A 23908-nucleotide genomic window follows, 5' to 3' on the forward strand; every position below is an offset into this window, starting at 1 on the left:
ACATAAAAGCTAGGGGCTGCCACAGGTAGCCCTGAGCGGCCAAGTGGCTGCTCTCACCAAGGAAGCTTTGCTCTCTTGGGGAAAAGGCTTTCCAACTAATAAGACAAATGTGTTTGCCAGGTAAAGCACAGAAGAAAAAAAAAAAGATCAGGTATACTTGCAATTTGCAAATTTGTAGAGCTTCTTGTGCTAGTAAAATGCTGTTCCTTATTTTCATCGGAAGAGTCTATCTTTTTAGAAGGGCATTTCTCAATACCCTAGTGACCAACCAATTGGGAACTGAATTTCTAAGACTTTTAAAAGAACAATAAAGAAATTTCTTTATCAGATGATCAATGAGTGAAGGCCTTCAAAGTCAACGTTAAGTAGAGAGACTATCTTCAAGCCTGGTGACTTGTCCTCCCTGTGGAGAGTTGACCACCTGCAGCACAGAGAAGTCAGTGCAGGCTTTTCCCAGCAGGCATTCCTCTGTCTGGGCTAACAAAGGAAAAAGGACAACACTGAGCACAGAGAAGCTGTCATATGAACAATGGCAGGAAATGAGAGACATCAAATTCTAAGAGTAACAGACAAGTTTCTCTTCAAAACATGGAGGAGTGTAACACATGGAATTGTGGTCAGCCTGCAGTGTTCTTCTGAGCCCTACTTGTGTATGATTAGTTCCCTTGACTTGTAACAAAGATCTGGTAAAGAAAATAGATTCAGTTCAACTGGGAACTAGGATCAATAATTGTCTTTGACTTTGTCAATCCCCTGTTCAACTATTTCCCATTTTCCCATATGTGGCTCCTAGGAACTTACTTAGAAACCCAATGAGCACCAGTTCAGACTGACAGATAATAGGGAGGTAATATAAAAGGTTCTGAATGATTGATTATTCTCCACCTCCCCACCTTTTTTCCTGTATTAACATTTGTTCATATGCTAATATCTCTAAGCATTCATTGGCTTTACAATCATAAGAGAACATAACAAGTTAAAACCAATCCTAGCCCTGCTTTTGAGACAGTATGAGAAAAAAAAAACTTATAGAGGACAAATGGGGGATACAAGCTATCTATGGAGAGAGATCATCAACCTACAGGTGGGGGTCGCTTCTCCAAGAAAAGGTGCAATCTTTCCAACACTATTGACATTCCCTAGTGAGGCATCACTGTGGAAAGTTCTTGCTAATCACAAATCACATGCACATTGGCCATTCCTGGCAAAACATATTCATGCATAGTTATGACTTAATCAAGACCATGTTGAACATGAGAGACACATGATGGGGAGAAAGGAGTGGCCAACCAAACTTTAAGATGTCAACTGGGTCACACAGTGGCTTTCCCCTTGTGACTTCTACACATTCACTCCTTCTAAACACTCTACAAGTGGGGCATTTCCCTGTAATGGCCAAGTCACCGAGATGTACCGCTGGCACATTGCATCCTACAAGTGGTTTGGACAGGATGGCTGAGTGTACTCTTGGGGCTGAGGCTTCATGATATGATGCACCCCTTCTGGAGCCAAGAAGAGGGTTCAACCAGTCAGTTAAAAAAATATGTCAGAAAGGATTGCACCTTTAGCAGCCCTGGTTGGTTGGTCAACAGATGAGCTGCTGGATCATTCCCCCTCCACCCAGAGAAAAAGTGAAACTGAGTCCTTTTAAGTGGCTAGATTTATCCTGATAGCAAGCCAGAACCTGCTTTCTAAGCTGGACTTGAAGCTGTTCATCTTTGTCAAGAACAACAACAACCAAAAAGTTAAAATTAAAGTCAATGGTAGCTCCTTTGAGCAAGAACAAGCTGTCTTCTGATTAATAATATAGTTTGTTTTTAAAAATCACAGTATTACTTTCTTCCTAATATTTAACATTACTTAATGCAGTTTCCTGTTATATGTAATAGTAGCATGCTGTTGGGTCTACTATTATCTCAGAGCCCAGTGAAGCAAACCTTTGGCTGACAGAGTAGAGAGAACTCATTTCATATTCGGAAAGTAAAGACTTCATACAAAATAGAAGAGTATTTGGGCGGATGTGCCATTTCAAGACAGTACCAGTTGGGAGCTACTGGAAGCAAACAGAGGGACAGCTGCTAGCCTTGCAAATCATACATCCAGTCAACATCATAATGCTATACACAAGAAGCCAGCAGCAACCGAATATATGGGAGGTTTGGCTGAAATACTGTGAAAAAGCAACCACCGTAACTGTATAAAACTTGCTCTCGACATAACATAACATAAAGGCACCATTGATATCTTTCTCGTTTTTTGAAATACTGTAAAAAATTGCTACATATGGCACATAACACATTTTTACATACATATATTTAATTTATAAAAGTTTTTTTCCTGTTTTCTATTTGCAGAACTGCTAAAATAAAATAAATTGTTTAATTTAAGGTGAAATACTTTATTATATAAAATAAAGTTTTACAGGTGAATCTATGTGTTTATTTAGGTTTATACAGCGATAGGGTCTTGGTTAGCGATTACACTAGACAGCCTGGCCTGTAATTCTTCCTGCGTGGAGAAGCGGCCTGCTGGGTTAGTCCTGCTATCAGCCAGACGGAAGGCAGGGGCTGCCTCAAGGCTGGCTGCCAGGGGGTTCTGTATGCCCAGGAATGGTGTATCTTCACCTATTCTTTCATCTTCTGTTTCACTTTCTGAGTTACTGCTCACAGAACTTGTGTTGTTGTCCATTTCCAACCGATTGGCAATGTGGCCATTGGGCTTGGTTCTTTTGGCCCGCCGGCTGTTGGTGAGTTTCTTAACAGGCTCTTGAACTGGCTCATACTCCTGGGTTGTCTCGTATTCCTCATCCTCCACTATCCTCAGTGGGCTAGGGGGGAGACTGGTACTCTGATGGGCAGGGTTGTGATGAAAGGAGTTGAGTTGCTGGGGGTGACGATCACACTTCTTCTCCCGGAGCCTTGGCGGTGTCACGAGAAGCAGAGGTCTCTCTTCTTCCACAAAGGGGCTGACTGCCATGGAAGGCATGGACATCGTCAAGCTGGACACGGGTGGAGACATTTCCGAAGGGGGTGATTTAGGGGAGCTTGGCGTGTGGAAATCTACAGGTGACATACGAGCCGGGGTGGTCATGGCTGATACATACCTGTGTGAGCACAGAATACCCCACGTGAGCGTAGTGGAAAGAAGAAGCATAGAGCAGGGAAGGGCGGGGGACAGAGTTCATCACGGGCAATAGTCAGAGAACAGTCATCATCCAATACTTAAGTTTTACACTAGAAGTTCGGCACCCTTGGATCCTATCATTATAAAGCCAAGAGTTTCCTTACAGGAATCATGCAAAGATCAGCTCATTTATAAAGCTTTCGAGAGTTTAGTCTCATCATGAATTCAAATAAAGGTATGTGAGCCAAGAAAAGAAGGCTCCCAAGAACCTCTCAGCTTCAAAAGACCAAGGCTTGGGGGACTTAGAAGGGAAAGAAGTATTCTTAAATACTATACCTTCCTAAAGGCCAAGGGGTCTTAGAGAATGAAGCCCAAATGGGGAATGGAAGAGGATCTAAGATGAGTTGCTGACAGCTGGATCTGCATGCATTTGGATCTGTAAGCCTTGTTTCTCCTTAGCTCAGCTATAAGGTTATGTCTTATGAAAAAAAAAGAGCATAGTAACTTAAAGATTTATTCCTGATAATAGCATAGTACATTTGCGTGCCATTCAGTTGAAATTTGCATGAAATGCTACTTAGTTCACATTCAGATTTGCAACTCTCCGTTTCAGGGTGCAATACATTCAAGGCAAGGCTGATCGGAACCATAATTTGGTTTCATATTCCCACAGTGGCCAATCTCCCATCTATTGCTCTTCCAAATCCCACCATTGCATCAGCCTTTGGTTTCCTTCTGAGAACACTTGTCAAAGAAACTCCGAAGTGCCTAGCAAGCATTTGTGTAAACACAAGGGTTGGGTATACCATGGTATCTTATGCCATGTTATGTTTGTGAAGGCCACCATTTCAGTCCAGATACTGTGCTCCTGGTTTGCAGCGCTGTGCCATCCCAAGGCCTGCCCTTTTGGGCTGTGTCTGAGTCATTTTCCTTGGCTTTTGATGACGATGTTACTAGCACACAACAACACAGTCTAATTCGATGTGACCTGTGATGACACAGGAGACTGGAGCTCTCTGAACTCCAGCTAATGGGAAAGAAGACCTATTAACGTTCCCACGTGTCCATGATTCATGACGATAAATAAGTGAGAACCAGCTGTGTTTAAAACTAGAAGAAGTGTCTCAGAATTTGAAACATTTGGAGCCTAAGTGTGCAGAAATTTTTTTGAGGGGACTTAAATTAGACACTCTGAGAAATGCTTGTCGCAGCTCAGACAACACATACGAGGGACAGATCTTTTTGTCTCCCATGATCTTTCACTTCAAGACAGTTCCACAATTCTAGGTAGTATCTGGGTGATGCCTGGATGCCTACTTTACCAGACAGAACCTCCAAAGATAAGCCAGGGCAATGAAGAGAACCTTCACCCTACTCCCTGTGCATGTTCTAAGAAGGCTTAACAGGAATGGAGAGACTTCAATATGCAAAAATATAATTATAGAAGATAAATGCTCTAAGCCAGTTTTTGACCACACTCTTCTACAGATGTGTTATACAGAGAATACTAACTATATAAATTATATCATTTCTGATACTGCTTTAGGTAGTTAATAGGTTCTTTGACCTGAAAGTTCCCAATGGGTGGTTCACTGTACTTTCAGGTCCTTAAATGAAAAATTCTTTGAAACCATCTCTACCCATGTCACTGGAAAATACAAATGTATTTGGCATTATAATGACCTTTTAGTCAATGGGAAAAGACCAGACTGTGATAACAAGAAAATAAACCAATTAGACTGGAAAATCAGCAAGTAACAGCTTGCAGATGGGCTAAAATGTCAGTTAGCCATGACTTTCTTCTCGCATAGGTGAAAATGGATAAGGAGAACATCCAAGTTCAACATCCCTACTTAGTACCTCCTCCATTTATTTTTTTCCATTCTTTAGTTTGCCTTTGTTGTTAGTTCTCCAACCCAAACTACATCTCCCACCGAAGGAAAGGCAAGCATTCTTGAATAAAGAGTAATATCAGAGGCGATACGTGCTTTGGAAATCACCTATAATAGCTGTCAGGCTAATCACACAAAACCTTTATTCATCCATCACTTCTTGGAATTTCATGAACGGGACACGATATGGTGTAACACAAGGTAGTGTTCCCCCATAACCATTAGCAAAGACAATAGCCCTTGACTTGATCTGAGGCCAGAGGTAGGGCAATTAGCATATGAGAACATAAGGCCAGATCAGCCATGGCGCTAGACTATGGACAACAGGACAATTGGAATTAGATGGGGGTACTTAAATGTTACACCTGAAGAAAGTACAACCCTGAGTGAGTCTGAGCCTAGGGTCAGGTCTGAGAACTCCATGTTGACTGTACGGTCCACACCCCACTACTCTCACTCTTTAAGAGTCTGCTGCCTTTCAGCCATTGGGATGATGGGAGAAGCTCAGGAGAAAGGAGCTCAGCCAAATAAAAGGATGACTTCACCAACTAGAAGCATCGGGCAACTGATGATACCCCTTCTATAAGGGTGAATTTCCTTAGGTGAGACCGCAGGTACTCATGGGATTCTCCTACTGAATGAGGTTCTCCTCCACGACAGCTTTGCCCTTCGGTTTTACCTTTCGCTATGAGGAGAGTCTCGGTACGAGTCAGGGGTTTCTCTGGCATGTCTGAGGAAGCTGTTACATTCGCGAGGGCCTCCCAGACCATGAAGCCGTCCTCGTGGGCCCCCCGCTGGGCTGCTGTGCCTACTGTTTTCTACTGATGACATCATGATTACAGAGTGGCTTTCTGAAATGATGCTTTCTGTGTGCCCGTTACTCCAGCTGGGTAGAAGGGAAAAACGTAAGAGGCAGTGAGACAGACTGGTTTAATTACATGAAAAAAAAAAAAAGGCAAAGAACAAACGTGATTCTGGTAAATATCGATACACCAGTAGCCCAGAATTGATACCAAGATTTCTTTGTTATAAAGAGGATCTTGATTTGGGTTGGACTTGTAAACACAATTTATTCATTTCTTTATCCATTCCATAAATATTTAGCAAATGCCACCATGTATTAAGTATTATTGCAGTTTCACTGTGCTTGGGTTGCTTGGGCTAAACAAAGGGATTGTTGTGTGCTTAACAGCTGGAATCCTTGTGCTGTGCCCCATAGAGTGGGTGCCGCCAGCACAAGACCACAGGAGCATCAGAGAACTGAGCTGTCAGCTATGTAGGCATTTCCAGGGACACTGCCAGGGCAGTCTAACCTTTAGAAACAAACCTCTAAGTATCGCACAGAATCGAGACAATTTTTTTCCCCCATACTGGGCAGCAATAGCAGAGTACACGACATGGCAATTTCTAGACTGAGGAGCAGCAAGCCTGCAAGGTAATAATTACTAAGCCCCTTTATTGTTTTTAATGGAAATATTAAGCCTAGACTTAACTTGGTAAGAGCAGTTTAGGCCCCAAATCTATGAATGCTCAAACTCAGTACATTTTCCTGCTTCTGTCTCTTTTGCCTTTTCTTAGGAATTGAAAAAAAAGGGTAAGAAACAAGAGAAACCATTCTTAGGAAAATTTCTTCCCTCTGAGATTTTTTTGGCCCCTCATACCTGTGACTAGGAGTCTGGGTGACAGTCGTGGAGTGATGAGCTGTGGAAGTGTAATGGCTGGTGGAAAAGGATGTCTCGGCTTCTCTCTCAACAATATGCTCACTGGAGATGACATTTTTAGACACGTATTGCTAGAAAAACAAAGAGACACAACTTGAAAATTAATGCAAGTGTAAACACAAATACACTAATCCAGGTACAAATCAGTTCTCATGTGTATACGTCACATAGATCTCAGCCAGCCAGATGGCAAATCCTTTTCTGGCCTCTCTGGCTTTGAGGTTAGATACATGGGGTCAATAAATTCCTTTCCAAATGTTTGCACAAGAAATCTCAACTTCATTTCTCTCATTTCCAACTGATAACAGAAATATCACAAATATTCGCTCAAGTATTATTTTTGTCCACATTTCTCCAGGTCAGGAAGACTGATATATGAGGGAAACAAAAATGTAATATAGTCTGACTTATTTCAATTCATGCCACTAGAAAGAGATGTGAATTTTAATATTTTAGATCTTCCTCTTTGAATTTCATAGGCCTATGCTAGCCCTACTGATATCACTGAAGATGTTAACTTGCTGAGCGATATTTGAGAGACTTATAATATTTTTAAGGTCTGAACAAATTGCATGCCCGGTGCTATAGCTCTGGTGAATCTCTTTTATTTTCATCAGCAGAGGCGCAGTAGCTGTTACTGCTGGCTAATAGTGACATGCAATGTTGGAAAAGTTTCTTGTAAGTTGTTGTAAGTGCTCTTTGTATTTCTAAAACTCTGAGTGAAATCAGGTAAACCACAAGGACCAAAAAGAGATATTTAATAAAAGGGGTACTTTAAAGTCTGCTAAGCCGGGTGATGGTGGCACATGCCTTTAATCCCAGCACTCGGGAGGCAGAGGCAGGCGGATCTTTGTGAGATCGAGACCAGCCTGGTCTACAAGAGCTAGTTCCAGGACAGGCTCCAAAGCCACAGAGAAACCCTGTCTCGAAAAACCAAAATAAATAAATAAATAAAGTCTGCTGAGATTGTGTAGTCTGAAGAACCTGATGTTCACGTGGGGGATTTCACAGGCTGGCTCTTTCTGTTTATAGAAACACTTTTTCTTCTGGAACTTCCTGGGGACAATTGTCCTAGGGACAACTGCTTATCATGAAGACTGCACCATGAGCTGCTACTATGTAGTGCCCATTCTACTCTTGCCTTCTGGAGGCACCTTCCGCCTAGTGGATCTGATGAAAACACTAGCAATTACTAAGTACTCACTAAGTGTGCTGGTTTAAGTGTTTCAGGCAGATTATTTTAGTAAAGTTGGTATTATTTTTAGCCCTGCTATAATGAAGAAATAAGGTTGAAATGGGGTTATTTGTTCTATAATTGCAATCCAAACAGTCACGGTCCTTTTGCTGTTATATATTATGTTATATATCAATCTATGTCAAATTATATATATTACATTATATATATATATATTAAATATTACAGTTTTACTGTTAGTGAGTGCGTTTTTTGACCTTGAAGAGCATTCTAATGAACCCCATCATTGGGAGGGAAACAAAAGTTTCCTATTGGCCCTTGGTTTCAATATTTTCCCCAAACTCTGTGTTATGAGACTTGGGGGAAGTAACCACCAGCTTGTAGTAACCCCCAGCTCCAGGCTTAAGTCTATGACCCATCTTCTCCACCTAAGATATACCTTCTCTTATAGGACAGAAAGTGATATTACAAATTTCAAGCTTTGTCTATTAAGAAAACCACTCATTCCAAGGGAGGAATGGGGGACTACAGATTCCAGGGAAGGAATGGGGGACTACACCTTCCAGGGGGAGAATGGGGAACTACACTTTCCAGGGGGAGAATAGGGAGCTACACATTCCAGGGGAGGAATGGGGGTTGGAACATGAATAACAATGCTTCAGAATTCAGGACATCTGGCAAGAACTCTGGTCCAAATCTCTTAATGTGGAAGACCTCAATGGGGATATGCAAATGGTCTCAAGGATCAGCCTAGAATCTAGTCACATTTAGAACTAAGTACATGGCACAATGAAAACAAAATACTCAAATGATTAAGGATGTATTTCACCTGGAGGGCATGACATCACACAGGTGGAGCCAGGGAATAAGTAAGTTCTACCTTCTCCTAGCTTTGCTCCTTAAAGAATACTTAAGAAATTTCCCCCCTTTTCATACTCCAATCTTCCTTTGGAAATCAGAATCAGAAAATCATATGTACCATGAAAGGTACCTCATAGAAATACTTCAAAGCCCTTTGCTTGGTTTGCTATAAACCAGTGGTATAATAGAGTAGCCTTCATTTCTAAATGATTAAAAATAAATATTCTTTATGACCCTGGTTTTATTATTTATTATTTATTTTGTTTTTCCTTCTTTCTATGGCCTCTTTGCAGAACACACCAAGTATTACCCCGAAGTCTTAATGACACTGTATAAGGGGAAAATGTGTTAGTATAATAACTAAATTCATTTTCAAATAGCTTTCATTATTTTTTTTCCTGGCAAAACTGTGGGTTTCTGAAAGTCATTGTGATAAGTGACAGCAGCTAATGGCCTAAGATTACAAAAACCAACTTCAGTGTGCCTGAATGGCAAATGAATGCTTGGCTTCCCCAGTGCTCGGTCAACATACATTCACCAGCTGCACGTTCTCTGGTGGTGGGTTCGGATGGTGAGGCCCATTGGCTATGTTCACCATGTTGTTCCGTTCAGACCGAAGGCTCTGCCTAAGCCGATCATGAAGCTTTTGCCGCTGTTTCCTGGATATGAAAAAAAAGGAGTACGTTTGTTCCTATTACATTGTATTTCTGTTTGTTTTGCTACAGCCAAATCTTTAGTCTACTAACACTAATGAGCAGTTTGAGGCAGTCAGTTGGTGGTGATAAAGGGGGAAGAAAAGTATACATCACTCTATCTCAGAATGAGCCATATCTTACATCCTTAGAAAGCTGGTTTTAATAGTGAGATGGACTTCTCATAGAAATGTTATACATAGCTATTGTACTGAGGGAGAATAAAAAAGGAGGAAAATCAGAAATGTTGATATTTGGCTAAATTCTCAATGTTCTTGGTACATCTTTATTTACATTATATATTGGTCTTACATATTTTTAACTATGGAATTGATAAGACTGGTTTCATTCATAAATTTTTCTATGTGATTTATTAAGAAAATTAACTTAGCCTTCTTTTTTATTTGTACATTTTACACAGTGAGTGTGTGCGCGCACATCACCCACATGTAAGTGGAATTCTGGGTGTATTTTGGTATTATATTTTGGTACAATTGTAACAAGACTTTAAAAGCACTTGCAATGCTTTTTGTAGAAGAGATGGTAAACATCCAAATTTGAATCTAATAATACCTATGATGCCAATTCCATAAGAGCTTATATTTATCAGTCAGTTCTTACAGCATTTTAACCATAGAATACTGTGTAAACACAATTCATGCTATAGCTTCTGTGGCTAAAATGCATGTGACCTCTGTTCTGTAATACAACATTCGGAACAAGAAAGACATTACTATGACTAGTTTGGGCCAGAAAATATTATGTCATCAGGCAAAACAGAAGCCACACTCTGAGTATTACATTTGGACTTGAAAAAAACCTCAGTGGAAAGAAAAGTTCAGGGATCTCCCTGCTAGGCCAATGCGTGCTAACAGGGACACCTGTAGAAGGCCAGGCATAGTGACTACATTATCGTTAAGGTTTTCTCTTTAACTTTCTTTCCAAGCAAATTTGGCTTGCCTATCCTTCCACAAAAACTTCTATATACACTGCCCATTTATAGAGCATTTATGTCAGAAAATCATAGAATTAAAACATACTCATTTTAACTCTCAACACCGCCCCCCAAAAGAAACCAACAACGAAAACCTCCCAAACACCTGTATCTTGAATACTATGAAATGCTTCCTTTATTTCTTAAGTTTCTGGACTTATCCTTATGAATCACATTGGACTTATCCTCAATCTTCGGCATTTATGCTCTCAGTAGGTTGTGCCTGTGTGGAACTCTGACCCATAAGCCTGTTCCTCTAAGCCTTTGTCCATTCACAGAGCCCGGACCACTGAGAAATTTGCTTAGTTGCACACAAACAGGCAAAGGTGCATGCTTGGGGAGCATAAGAGTGTTAAGTCCCTGTGCTCCTTTGCTTCCCAAGCCTTGAGCATGGGCCCTGGGACTGCAGAGCCCCTGCCTGCCTAACCTACTTCTGCACCAAGGGGAGTGGATGAGCCAAGGGGAAGGTTTACTTGGTTTTGCAGTAGGCCACCACACACATGATGCCGACCACCAGCAGGGCGATACAGATGCCGGTGATTGTCAACACTCTCTTCTGGTAGAGTTCCTCCGCTTCTGGAAAGGGGTGAGAGCACATGTCACCAAGGTCATTTACCATCGCCAGGATTTACGACAACTGAACAGTTGGCATGCTTAATGACATTACCTATGTCCCCCAGACAATGAACATTGACAATTCTTTAGGTTTACATACATTTCTAAGGGACAACGTATTCTATGCTGTACTCTGAGCATAAACAATCAGCTAGCTAGGGCCATTGAAAGTAAAAATTTTATATTTTATGATTTGTCTAATTTCAAGCTATAATTATATATATATATGATATTAAACTGGAAAATCATAGACACTAATTACAAAAGAATTTATTAAACCTTTATCAATGTTATTATTTTTATTAAATATCTTACAAAACATCTCTTGCAAAGACAACAGGAATCAATATTGATAAAGAGAGCTGAGACGGGCATCAGGGAGATGGCCCGTTTTTCCTTCCTCTATTGACCACCCTCCGTGCCAATGGTCCATTTTTCCTTCCTCTACTGACCACCCTCCATGCCAATGGTCCATTTTTCCTTCCTCCATTGACCACCCTCCATGCCAATTCTCTTCCCACTTCCCTCATGTTTTAGGTCATCATTTCACATCCAGTGGTCTTTACAGAGAGATATTTCTACAGGGAACAAAATTTAATTCCAAGGTCTTTGCAAACATGAACTTGGCTTGTAGTTAGTAAGTTAAGGCAACAGTCCCACGCTGTAGAGTAAATGAAGCAGAAGAAACAGTACACCGTGGGGATCAGGACTCGGGCCAGATAAAACCCAACCTGATGGGTAGGGCACTCTTGGGCCACAGGAAAGGTTTGCTCTCTGGAGGAAAATGGTTATACATTTCTTAGCTGAAGTTAGAAACCCAATTTGGATTCAGAAGTCCATCATTATCACAAATGATATGTACTTTGGACTAGATTGCATATCCCCCCATCAGACAATTCTAAGGAAATGGTGGTGCTCTCAAGAGATCTGGACTCAAGATACCATTCTACTCCAGATGCAGTCAGTCTGTAATGGGTTGAAACTTTTCTAGGTGAAAATCAGGGCCTTTGGAGGATGACTTGGTTTTGTACAAAGGTGAGTCAGGGTGTTAACAAAATTTGTAGACTTACTGGAGATACTTCCAATAATCTAATTATTTTTATTGGAAGATCTTGACACATCCACCCAGCACACATTATAAATGGTTTGTCTGCCATTAAAATTAATAAGCTGGGCCAGAATTGGAGAACATGGCACAAATAGAATGGTCTTATCTGGGTATCAACAAGAGAGGCACAAAGATTATTTCCATCATAGGTTTTTTTTTTTTTTCAGTCTCAGAAGCTATACCTTTCTCTGCATCGAGAAAGGGCAGGCCACAGGAAGTTTTCTTTAAAAACAATTAAGTGAATTTAAATTTCTATCCAATTAGTGGATCTTATCATAAAAGAAAACGTTTCCTACAAGCCGAGTCCATGATAATCAGGTCCCAGTTAACAGGTCAAGGACATTGTCAAATCAAATTAATAGAGTTCTGATTATTAAGAGGAGAAGTGAAGTCAGTGAGTAAAAGACAACAATACTGAAGAGATTATACAAAAACAAACAGAAAGGGTTGGAGGTGGAGAGGAAAAACAAATCAAGAGGACAGACAGACTGAAAGAATGACAGAGATCAAGAAAGTCCAGTATAAGGGAAAAACAAGGTTAAAAGTTAGGGAGCCATCTGGAGTCCCTGGCACAGCATGCCTGATATTAAGGGAGAAAAAAAATAAAGAAAGAAATGAAAACCAGACAGAGGAGATGCTTGGGGGGAGGGGGAGGAAAAGGTGGGTACAGAGTGGGAAGGGGGGTCCCATACAGCATAACTCCTAAACTGGGCTGGCCGTGACATGGAAGCCATGATTAAAAAGCGAAGCAGTTGGTGCATTGCGGTGCCAAAGTATGCAGGAGACATACAGGTGGTGTCGTGACGTTAAAGTGTTGGTGTGTGCACTGCAGGGGTCTAACAATGACATGACGGGAGGGCTTATGTGTTAACTCCCCCTATCTGTTACCCCCAGACAAAGGCAGGGGATTGGCTTTTATGAGGTGTTCTCTGTAGCCTCCCTCCCTGGCATCCACAGTTTTTAGAGTGTCTGTCTAAGAAGCATAATCTCATTCCATTGCTCTTCCTTCACACAGCATAAGCTTGTTAGGAAACGGAGCACTAATGCTGGCATCAAGAAATGGCAAGCCCTACATCCCGTTTTTTTGTCTAATGTACTTTTTTTTTTTAAAGCTGGTGAGCTCTGGCAAGGGTACAGAGGTAGGACACCTGCCTGGAATATGGGAGATCCTGGGTTTGGTTTCACAAATGGGTGAGGGGAGAAGGAAGGGTAAAAACCAAGCCTTTGGTTTCTGCTTTTCAATGACTCCCTATACTTTGAAACAGCTAGGAAATGGTTTCTGCAAACTTCAAAAATATGGGAACATACAGAAGGACTAAAATGAGCACTGGGGGTATCATGGGTTGCCCCCCAAAATTCTCAGGGATCCCTACAACAAGTTCTCTTTCAGTTGTTGTTGACTAGGAAAGAACAGACTGAGTTGGGTATGTGACCGGCTAGCATCTGGCCACTGGCCTATTCTTATGGCTCGTCAGTAAAACAATTATTTCAGGGGCTAAAGTGTTCAGTAAAGGACAATGGGGCTAAAGGGAGTTAACTAAAGGCAGGGAACACAAACAGGATTAACTCCTGTGCTCACATTAGTACCAACTACAAGAAAAATTTCTCACCTAAACTTTTTGATTTTTTTCATGATTTTTGTCACATCAGATTATCTCCACAATATGAATGTTAAAAGAAAAAAAAAACTAGTCTTTGACAAACAGCATGCCCCCTTAGCCTATTGCTCTTCTCATGTTTTTTTTTTTAATTTTAATTTTTTGCTTGACAGTATCCACAGGGCAAGAGCAAATCAGAGCTAGTACTAAAAATCAGTCCAAAGGTCTGGTCTGTCTCCATGAGTGGATGTGCTCCAAGTCTCTCTGGTTTGGCTGTATGGACTGGACTGCAGTGACTCACAGCGAGACATTTTCATTCTGCTGCATCCAGGAGAAAAGACAGAGTCATTTGCTCTTGCTCTCTTGTTTTGCAATGACCCTTAAGGTCAGGTGTTGTTTCAGGATATAACGACTGGTCTCCCCTCTACAAAGCCTTTGAGAGGTGCGGATGGCAGCATGCTGCCCTTTGAACCAGGAAAGCAGCTGAGGGAGCACGTACACAGCATAACTATCTGACTCCACTATCTAGAAATAGAAATAGTAGAAAAAGCTCATTCTGAGGGTTTGGCCATTGGTTTCCCATAGTGCTATGAGATTTCTGGCACAGGGAGTCTTCCTTTGAGGAAGGCAGAACCCTCAAGAGTGATGTGTAGATCCTCTTTGTGATTCCAAAACTTAGGAGGTTTTTGTTTTTCTTTTTAAAGCCAAAAAGCCCATTCATTTAAATTTGGCCTTTTTTTTTTTTCAACCTACAAGATGACTAGCTATCTTCTTTTTATTTTCTCAAAGGAATGACAATTAAGCTACTCTCCCTGTCCCTGCCAGGACTGGCTACTGCTTCATGCATCACCAGTCATGTTTCTGAGTAGGTGATGTTCTCAGCCAAAAGGAGATTACAGCCTTGGGATGCTCTTGCTGCACCAAGGGTAAGCTGCAAAGGGAGTGCACAGTTTGCTCATCTTATGATGCTTTCGGCCCAAGACCCAGTTGGGTTTTTTCAGACTGCTCTCACAAAGAGACTGGACCCTTTGCCCATTTTTGTTTTTTTGTTTTTTTGTTTTTTGTTTTTTGGATCTTATGGGTCTTATGGACTATGCCTACATTTCATCTGCCTTTGGGAGCTTTGTTGTTCTGATATTTACAGGTAAGCTTTTCTACGTGATGACTCCTCTCAGTAATCTTAATCTTAGTGTTTCCAATTTAATTCTATCAGCCCTGGAATGTCCACCTAAAAGAACATCCTTTATTTTCTATATAAGCAAATGAAGTTGACTAGAGTAGACCTTGAGTATCTCCAAAAAATCTGGGTGCTTCAGTGCATAGAATACTACCTCAGTGTAAGACACTTAAATTCTATGATATTGAATAGAAGAATTTTATGTTATATGTAAACCCCATCGGGCTATCTTTTACGTGGATGTACTTAATTTTTTCCCCTCTGACCTTTGGTTTGATTTCTCCTGTAGCCTGTGCACCACTCCAACTTACCCCGGCTTTTAAGTACCAGCATGGTCCAATCAATGGGTCACACAATGTGGGGTCTACGATAAGGTGCAGCAGGAGGGACCTCTAATCTAAGTAAAGGGAGGCTTGGAAATTTAAATCCTGCTGCACCCCAATAACATTTCCATAAACTAATCGTAGATGGAAAGCAGAGAAACCAGTGTTATAGCTGTATGATCCCTTCTAAAGAAAAAGGAAATTAGTTAGGAACTGAAAAGCAAGAAGAGGAAGGGCAACAGAGTTCAGCTCAGAAGCTCTACATTCTGCAGGCTAAAAGGAATGATGATTGGTCCATACCCATAAATTCAATCCCAAGATGCTCTGCCAATGCAGAAAGTTGACAAAAAAAAAAAAAAAAGAAAGGAGAAAAGTTTCAGAAAAGAGCAATACACCGCACTCCAAAACAAATTAAACACGACTACAACAGCTCTGTGCGTGCATACTGAACAGGGCAGGCGGTGAGTGTTACAGAAGCATGCTCAGGCACGCGCGACCCCACCGGCGAGCGGGGAGAGCACAGGGTCTTTAGTAACCTTCCAAAGCTTCTACCGAGGGAGGTTAGGAGCTGCAACCATGCTTGACTCGTCATTAGAGAACAGACGTATTTTATAACCAGCAAAAGCATTTGCAATAAGTTGATTTGTTTGTAGAAGATGTTCTAAGGAGTTTTTTGTGGTTTTGTTTTGTTGAACTAAATGCATCCAGTAGCCAAGACAGGAGTACGTGTCAAGATGATAGTAATTTGTTTTGAAATTTGTATCACACTGGATTTGCTTTTCCTTGCTGGTGAGTAGCAATACTTTAGTATTACTTTTTAAAGTTGTACCTCTGACACTTAACTTTCCAGCTCCTTCACTACATACACCAGCCATTTCATTCTAGGAAAGCAACAAAAGCTTCTACCCAGAAACATGACCAAGGGAAGCCAGGTTATTGGTGACTGTTTTCAGTTTTTCATATAATTTCTCTGTAGGATTGGGCAACTTGAAACCTTGCCATTTTCAAGTTAAAAAGAAAAAGATTTTTTCCCCCTAGGTGTGTTATATGGAGATTCAGTTTCTGGGGTCTTTACTGCTTTTTCAAACTCTTAGAGGTAATTAGGTCAGCACTCCACAATGTTGAGCTCCAGTGGGCACAGGTGCCAAGAGAAGCACAGCACCACCCAGGGAAGTGTGAGCCGATGCCCAGCATTTCCACAACTCTGTACAAAGCCTGAGCAGACAAAAATGGGCAACGATGGGAGGAGGATGAAGCAAAGAGAAAAAAAATCTCCAGGAAGGATACTTTGACTGCTTGTAACCAAAGTTGACAGTCAAGTTTCATCAAGCATGTAGGCCTTCTCTCTCGGTGAGCACCATGTGATTGGGTAAAAGGTGAGTGGGAGGCAGGGATCAGAAGCAGGCGTCTGTAGTCCCTTCTCTCAGTGAATTAGGGAGAAATCGGGGGCACTCCACTAATATAATGAAGCAGCTTTCTTGCAGTATAAGCTGCAGGGATGTGGCTTTTACAAAACCATCAGTCGGGACACGGAGATAGCAGCCCTTAAAGACACAAGACAAGTGGAAGGGTCGATCGTGGTTCCGATCCTGTCTCTCCCACTCACCTGCTTAGTAACTTTGGTTAGGCTTATTGCTTACTGAAGAAATTCATGGTAACTCATGCTCACTGGTGAGCCTATGGAACGAACTATGGTCTGCAAGAGCAGAGGGCTCAGAATTTTGGGAAAAAGACACGTCTAGAGAAGCATCATGGGACAAACAGTGCAGTATATTCATGGTTACTCTGAGTAATTTTATGCAGGGAAACACTGACTACTCCTAGGATCTATCAGAAAAAGAAAATAGATGAAGATTTTTGCAGCCACTTCAAGAAATGATGATCCCTACGTCAAAAATATATCTTGGAAATGGGAGGCATGATCTACAGTGACTTCTGATGTGGGTCTGGTGTACACCCACACGTAGTCTGAATTTTTCCTAAATTAAGAACCAGAAGCCTTAGGGTTAATTCCATTGTACAAGTAATTCATAATGAAATAATCTATTCAAATACAAATGAATTTCTCTTGCCTCTGTGCAATTCGTCAGACTGACATTTTCCCATTTGCTTTTTCATATAAACTTTGGAACATCAATGTGAAAAAAAATTGGTTTCTAAGGAAATTGATAATAAACTTCCTTTCTCATTCCTTTCACGAGGCTATGATCCAAATTCCTTCCTAGAAGCTTCTGTGTCTCTTTCTTTTTCCTCCTATAAGTCACTCATAACTTAAGGGTTAAAATCAAGACATATCTATAAAAAAATCCTTTCCAAAGAACTACTCCATTCCTATGTGAACACTTCTAATGATTTGTATTAGTTGCATAGAAAGCTTGGTTAAGTCTTCAATAAAATTAGTAGCATGCCCGTGCATACATATGACTGCATTTACAGTTTTATAGGTAAGCCTGTGAGCCTAACTATAATTCCATTTCAAGGGAAGTCATTCACATCAGGCAGCTCCAATTTTAAATAATTCAAGGGGAAATTGGTACTTAAAATGGGAATCTCTTTTGGCTGCGAGCCCTAACAAGGAAACAAGCAGAGGATGCATGCATCAGTCATTCTAGACCCAGAACAACGATGCTCTCATTTATCTTTATATCTCTTTCACTTTACAGCCAACAAAAGAAGTGGAATGCACAAACTTTCCATTAGGCAAAGAAATTCTTTCTATCTGCTCTATTTAATCTAATGCTGGTGCTAGCTCTTTGTGCGCCACATGGTTCCACTGAACTTCTGGCGAGCCACTACATTCTTTAAATTCAATTAATAATTCACAAACACGAAGGTTACTGTAAACAATTGAGTTTCCTTTTCTACATGTGATTTCCTGCCAGGACCATGGCAATATAAAAAATTAATTTAAATCTAAAGTCTCCCGAAACTATTAAATATTGACTTGCTAATCCTTTGTGTTAGGCTTTTATAATTACTTGACGAAAACTGATTAACCTGGAGGTTAATTTAAATTTTCAACTGCATCAGAGAGAAGAACAGTAAAATAACTTTCTTTCATCAAAATTATATAGCCATTGCAATTATGGTTTCTGTTCAGATTTCATGCATTCAGGATGCTATTTTTAACATCTTTGGACTTGTTTATGCAAGTAATCTCAAAGACATGCAGTCTTGATTTTCTGTATCTCTGGAGTTTTCCTAAAATATTCTAATGCCTCTTCTAAATGGGATGAATTTGGTGTCTTGACTCTAATTTCAGACTTACCTTTACAAGTGTAGATGCTGTTTTTCACAATCTGCATTGTTACTGAGCCCTTTGAAATGTAATAGACTTTTGCCCTATTCCCCAGGTTTCATGTGCAGAAGAGCACACACACACACACACACACACACACACACACACACACACACAGCAATTTCACACTCATTTGAAATTTATGACAATTCTGTCATCTGTGGAGTGCTCTTTATTCTACTGTTAGCAAGATACATGTTATACATGTTTGATTATACATTATCTTAACAGCCTCTTTAAAACATTTAGAAATCAATGAAATAATGTATATGCTAATAACCAATGGCTCAAAAGTACTTTTAAGGCTGAGAAGTCTACTCATTTTGAGAATGTGCCTCAAGTTCTAAATGTCCACTTCAAAATCATCTATAATGTGAGCCGTTCTATATTTAGTTCCTATGGCTTGCCAGCTTCTCCAAGGACACGCTTGCCCAATGCTACCTCCAGGTGCTGGAGCTCTGAATGTATTTTCTCTTTCCTCCTCAAAGTCTACACATTGTGTGTGGGCTCCCTAAACACTTGCCACCACCTGCTCGGGATCACAGTATCACAACTAGGGCTTAACTAGGAACTGAACTGTAACAAGTCAGATTTAAGGCTAAAGTGGATGATACTTTCTTAAGAAGTATCCTATGTTATATTTCAAGACAAATGGCTGCTGTAAATTGTACCCCTTTCTTTCCTAATTTAAATCAGCATTTGTGGATTAATCAATAATCTTAATAATATAAATTACATGTTAAACATGTTGAAGAATTGTATTCTCGTTGCAATGTTATTCTTCAACTGAGAATATGGCTTGGCAAGCTGTAACCTTTGTTTGAGGCAGGATTCTTCTCTTTAAAGATCATGTCATGTTCTCTAAGACAGTGTGTCTGTAAACAAACAATCACCTTTTCAAGTGACCTCTGTGGGAATATCTTTGAGATTCTCCGTCAGCATCCACTGTTACTTGAACATGGAGTAACAAAACTCACTCCCCTGTCTGGCTATCTACCGGGGAAGATACAAACTGAGAACTTTAGAGGCAGACATTAGAAAATGAACTCTGGACAAGATAATTCGGGGAAAAAGTGGTGTCTGATTGGAAACGCTTGCTTCTCCAGACATGTGGTATCAATAATGCAGCCATTACGTGCTGGCCTCATGACTGAGCTTCCTATCAATCCTTGTTAAATCAAGTTAAACATGAATGCTAATTTCCTGCGTGCCTTCCCGAAGTGTCACTGAAAGCTTACTAAAAATTTCATTTTAGGAGCCTCATCCTGGACCTCAGACAGAGTGGCTAATTTAAATAATGTCTAATAAAAGAGAAAACGGTGAAAAAGTGAATGAGCACATATTTGGTGATTACCAATGGCAGAGTTAACAGAATTATTGTTCTGAGAAATATTTGCATTTTTAATGCTTGCCATTATCTAGGAAGACAACCTTCTACAACACATCTCTAGTGGCTAAGAATATATAAGACATATATAAGAATAGCTTACATCTTTCCATTAAATTCTAACAAGTAGATTTATACCTATACTGTCATGTGGGCTTGCTAAATCTACGCTATTTGAATACAACCAAACCATTCAAAAACTGATTTTATTTAAATAAAATTCTACTTTCCCTTCTATTTTTACTTTCTATCCTATCTACTTAAAAAATACCTATAGCTACTGAGAGAAAATTCATGTCTGATAAATGCTGTTATTTAAATATTTGTTAATAGAGTGAATATATTTCAAAATTTAACAATACCAACTTGCCAGTTTTTACAAGGAAAAATTATAGCTTATGGCATAATCTTTGATAACAGTCTATGGAAGTACTTAAACTTTATTTCACTAAAAACATGGCTATTATTCTAATAGCATCTATGACTTTTAATTTTTTCTTTTTTTGAGACATGGTTTCACTGTGTAGCTCTGGTTGGCCTCTAATTCAGAGAGATCAACCTGCCTCTGCTCCCTAAGCACTGATATCTGTGACGATTAACAGAAATTTATTCTTCTCATGAATCAGAACCAAGGGTAAATCTCTGATTCTTTGGATACCTAAATGACCAGCTTGTGTGATTATTTTCAATGTTTTAAGAATTTAAACTGTAGAGTTATGTAAAATACTCTTGATGATTACTAATTGATAGCGTTGACAAAAGCAGCCTTGTGCTGATAGTTGTAAGTAAAGATTTAATGGAACACAGGCTGGCCCATCAGTTTGTTTATTGGCTACAATTGTCTTCAAGCTACGAGATGGGAGACCGGGGCCTCGTCATGACATGACACCATCACCACAAACCTTAAAATACTTGTTATCTGAAGCTTCATAGGAAAACCTTACCAATTCACGATTTACATGACTAAGTGGGATATAGGCAATAATGTTCTAAAGGTTTCAGAGGCCGAGAGATACCACCCCAGTTCACGAGGAGCCTGACAGACATCTAGTTGAGTTACTCGGAGATTATCTACAATGTGGACTGAGTAGTTTAGCAATGATGTTTAAAACATCATGACCTCACAGACATCCACTAAACTTGCCAGCTCAGCATTAAACACTTTTATATTTCTTCTAGATTTGTTATTTTATTTTGAAGCAATAGTATTCAAAACTGTAATAGCTCCTTTCTAAGATCACCCTTTAAGCAGCATAAATACTCAGATTAAGAAACACTAGGATGATGGTGATTATCTAAACTCATTCTGAATTACTTACTTCCCAAGAAACATAACTATGAGCCTGGATATTGCCTTGGCTGGGAAATATTTGTTTTTAAGTTTTTCTACCTAGTAGTGGTTTTCTTTTTCTTTTTCTTTTGTCCTTTTGCCTGGATGTGAACTTTGCTTAATGAAGAAAAACATTTGAACTCTTTTCGTGATGTTTATTTGATATGAATTAACACACTCTGAGCCCAAATCAACTTACCATCATTTCAAGGGTATGGTGGTTACAACCTAACAACGGCCTCTGCAGACCGTGGATGTTGGATACAGAAGATGGACTGCTTGGTGCAATGATTTTATTTTATCAATACAAGTGCAAGTCTGAAACGTCTTTATTATTATTACTTCACGCCTCCATGTGGACTATCTACATGATGTATGATCCATCTCAGAAATATCCGGAGCCTCACACACCTATTAGCAACTCAGAGCCGACTAGTCACAAACAGAGGAGGCAACACAATGGCTTTGTTAATGTTCTCATGCGACAGGCAGAGGCAGTCAATATTAGACCTGGTAGAACACGCTAGCTCTAGGTGACTCTGAGGGGAGATGTAGCAACAAGAAAGCAGCACCGACTGAGCATGCTCCTATTCAGGCAGAGACAGAAAGGGAGTGGACGTACTGTAGAAGCTGGCCATTACGTAGTTTTGGCAACGATCACCAGTAAACTCATTTGGGCACCTGAGAGAAGAAACAAAAAAACAATGGTAGAAAAAAAACAGAGAAAAAGAGAAGAGGTGAATATACGCTAGAGAAGGTCCTTGAGTGTCATTGACTGATCTTGGTGAGTTCACCCTCAGGAACTGAATCCTTGTCCTGATCATGGCTTTTATACTCTGGCATCTCCCTAGTGCTTCAAAATTTGGACAAAAAAAAAAAAATTCACTTTGCAGCCATCTATGGCAGTAAGATTCCAGGATTTCTAGGTGACTGCTTTCTTTCCAAAGAAGTCACCAGACGAATTGATGGTTTAGTCATCTAGTTGGAGAAATAGGTAGAAAATGATTTGGAGTAGGATCACTGCTGACTCCCAGAATCATGGCCTCTATGATCAGTCATTCCTTCACAGTTTGGGACCTGAGTGAATGACAGGCGACTGAGACCACAGTGGACGGGTTCATGCCCTGAGTGGAGACACCATAATTAGAACAATAGGAATCAGTTACAACTGAGCCGTAAAAGCACCAAGTGGTTGCGATTGTTGCTGTGGTTTGGTGGAGAAAGCAGAGTTCAGATTATTTGAACATACTTTCTTGGGTTTGGACTTTCATGGGCACATTCTCAGTACATCTTGCTCCAGTGAATCCAGGTTGGCACCTAAAGGGCAAAAACGTGATAAGCAACGGAACGCTCAAGACACTGAACTTTCAGCCTGGTAACCTTCCTCCCATGGCATATGGAGTCCTAAAAATGACCCGGTGCTGAACAACACAGAGAGGGAAAGACACGCCACTCAGAAAGCCACTCCCACCAAACTGCGGCTTACTCAGTGTGCTGTTTGCTTCAGTCACCAAAGGACTAGTTACTGGAATTTAGCTAGAGAGGGGCTGCCAGCTGAACAGAGTGGCAAGGCAGGGGTTGCTCTCATGCTGCCTTGCCCAGAGTGCTGATCTCGCCTTGTTAAAACACTAGTGTTGACACCAACTTTTGTGGCTCTACTTATGTCTTTTGTTATCAAAAGACCAACCTGTAATTTTATTGTGTGTGCCTGAGATTTCTACTCATTTCATATCTGTTTTCTGAACTGTAAGTTGAAGCATTTAAGCAAAATAAGTCAAATACTGTTATTCTCCAGTGGTTAGTGATGAGAGAATGACAATATCTATTCCCCCCTCCAAGAGTTAACGAATTCAGTCTTATTTTTAACACTATTGAAAGAAACAGAATGGAATTTTCTTGGTACAATTTCATTCATTTAGTTACCTTCAATAAAAGACAAATACATTCTTGAAATTAAAAGTTATTTTTATACAGAAGCACACCATATGATGTGCCACTTCTATATTTATGGCCAAATAGTCAGAACTTAATGTAAAAAGTTGTATTTCATTTATTCATCTCAATTTACTTGTCAAAATACAAGACTCGATATAACTTTTGTTCTTAAGATCATACAACAGGGCCATTCTTAGACATTATACCCTTTACTGTTCCATCTTGCTTTAATCTAGTATCTAAACCCCATAGATTGAATTTGATGGACCCAGTATCATGACGTATAAGCAGGTATTGAAGAGTTCTAAAAAGCAAATATACTTAGAGGTAAAAGTTTACAATTGAGTGCCAAGCACACACATTCACATAGTTCATCGTAGCTGTCTCAAAAGTGCAGCCAAATAGCCTAATTTGCTCTGCTAGTATTTATTGACTTAGAGATTTTCATAAGTCTCTTGTCTCTAGAGTAAATGAGGCTGAACATTGTCATTTTGATATTAACTGTTAATAAATCGACTACTTCTGCTAACATAAGAGTGATTTCTTTAACGTACAGGCTAAACTCAATAGAAAAAAGAAATGCTATCATGTAGTTTGGTACAGGAAATTCTCTTATTGCATGAAGGTGAAAAATACCAGCAGAACCAGAGTTCCTGCCG

The 23908-nt window shown here is 40.1% G+C and overlaps 1 protein-coding gene across 7 annotated transcripts in view; it reads right to left on the minus strand.

The window, feature by feature from the left end:
• Positions 1-2356: 2356 nt before the first annotated feature.
• Nrg1 (neuregulin 1) overlaps positions 2357-23908 on the minus strand; it is a 987684-nt gene continuing 966132 nt past the window's right edge. For 3 of the 7 annotated variants that reach the window (XM_013352039.2, XM_005362502.2, XM_005362500.3), the window contains 7 exons: positions 21937-21995; positions 15600-15623; positions 10952-11054; positions 9325-9451; positions 6677-6807; positions 5695-5901; positions 2357-3103 (listed from right to left, as the gene is read on the minus strand). In XM_013352039.2, coding sequence (XP_013207493.2) covers positions 2449-3103; positions 5695-5901; positions 6677-6807; positions 9325-9451; positions 10952-11054; positions 15600-15623; positions 21937-21995 — 1306 coding nt within the window. In that variant the 3' untranslated portion in view covers positions 2357-2448. Of the gene's footprint in view, positions 3104-3459; positions 3602-5694; positions 5902-6676; positions 6808-9324; positions 9452-10951; positions 11055-15599; positions 15624-21936; positions 21996-22563; positions 22632-23908 lie in introns of all 7 variants that reach the window. The other 4 variants (XM_026786908.1, XM_026786909.1, XM_005362503.2 and 1 more) reach the window with 2 other exon arrangements.

This window comes from Microtus ochrogaster, linkage group LG7_11 (assembly GCF_000317375.1).
Source record: "Microtus ochrogaster isolate Prairie Vole_2 linkage group LG7_11, MicOch1.0, whole genome shotgun sequence".
In the NCBI taxonomy this organism is placed as follows: domain Eukaryota; kingdom Metazoa; phylum Chordata; class Mammalia; order Rodentia; family Cricetidae; genus Microtus; species Microtus ochrogaster.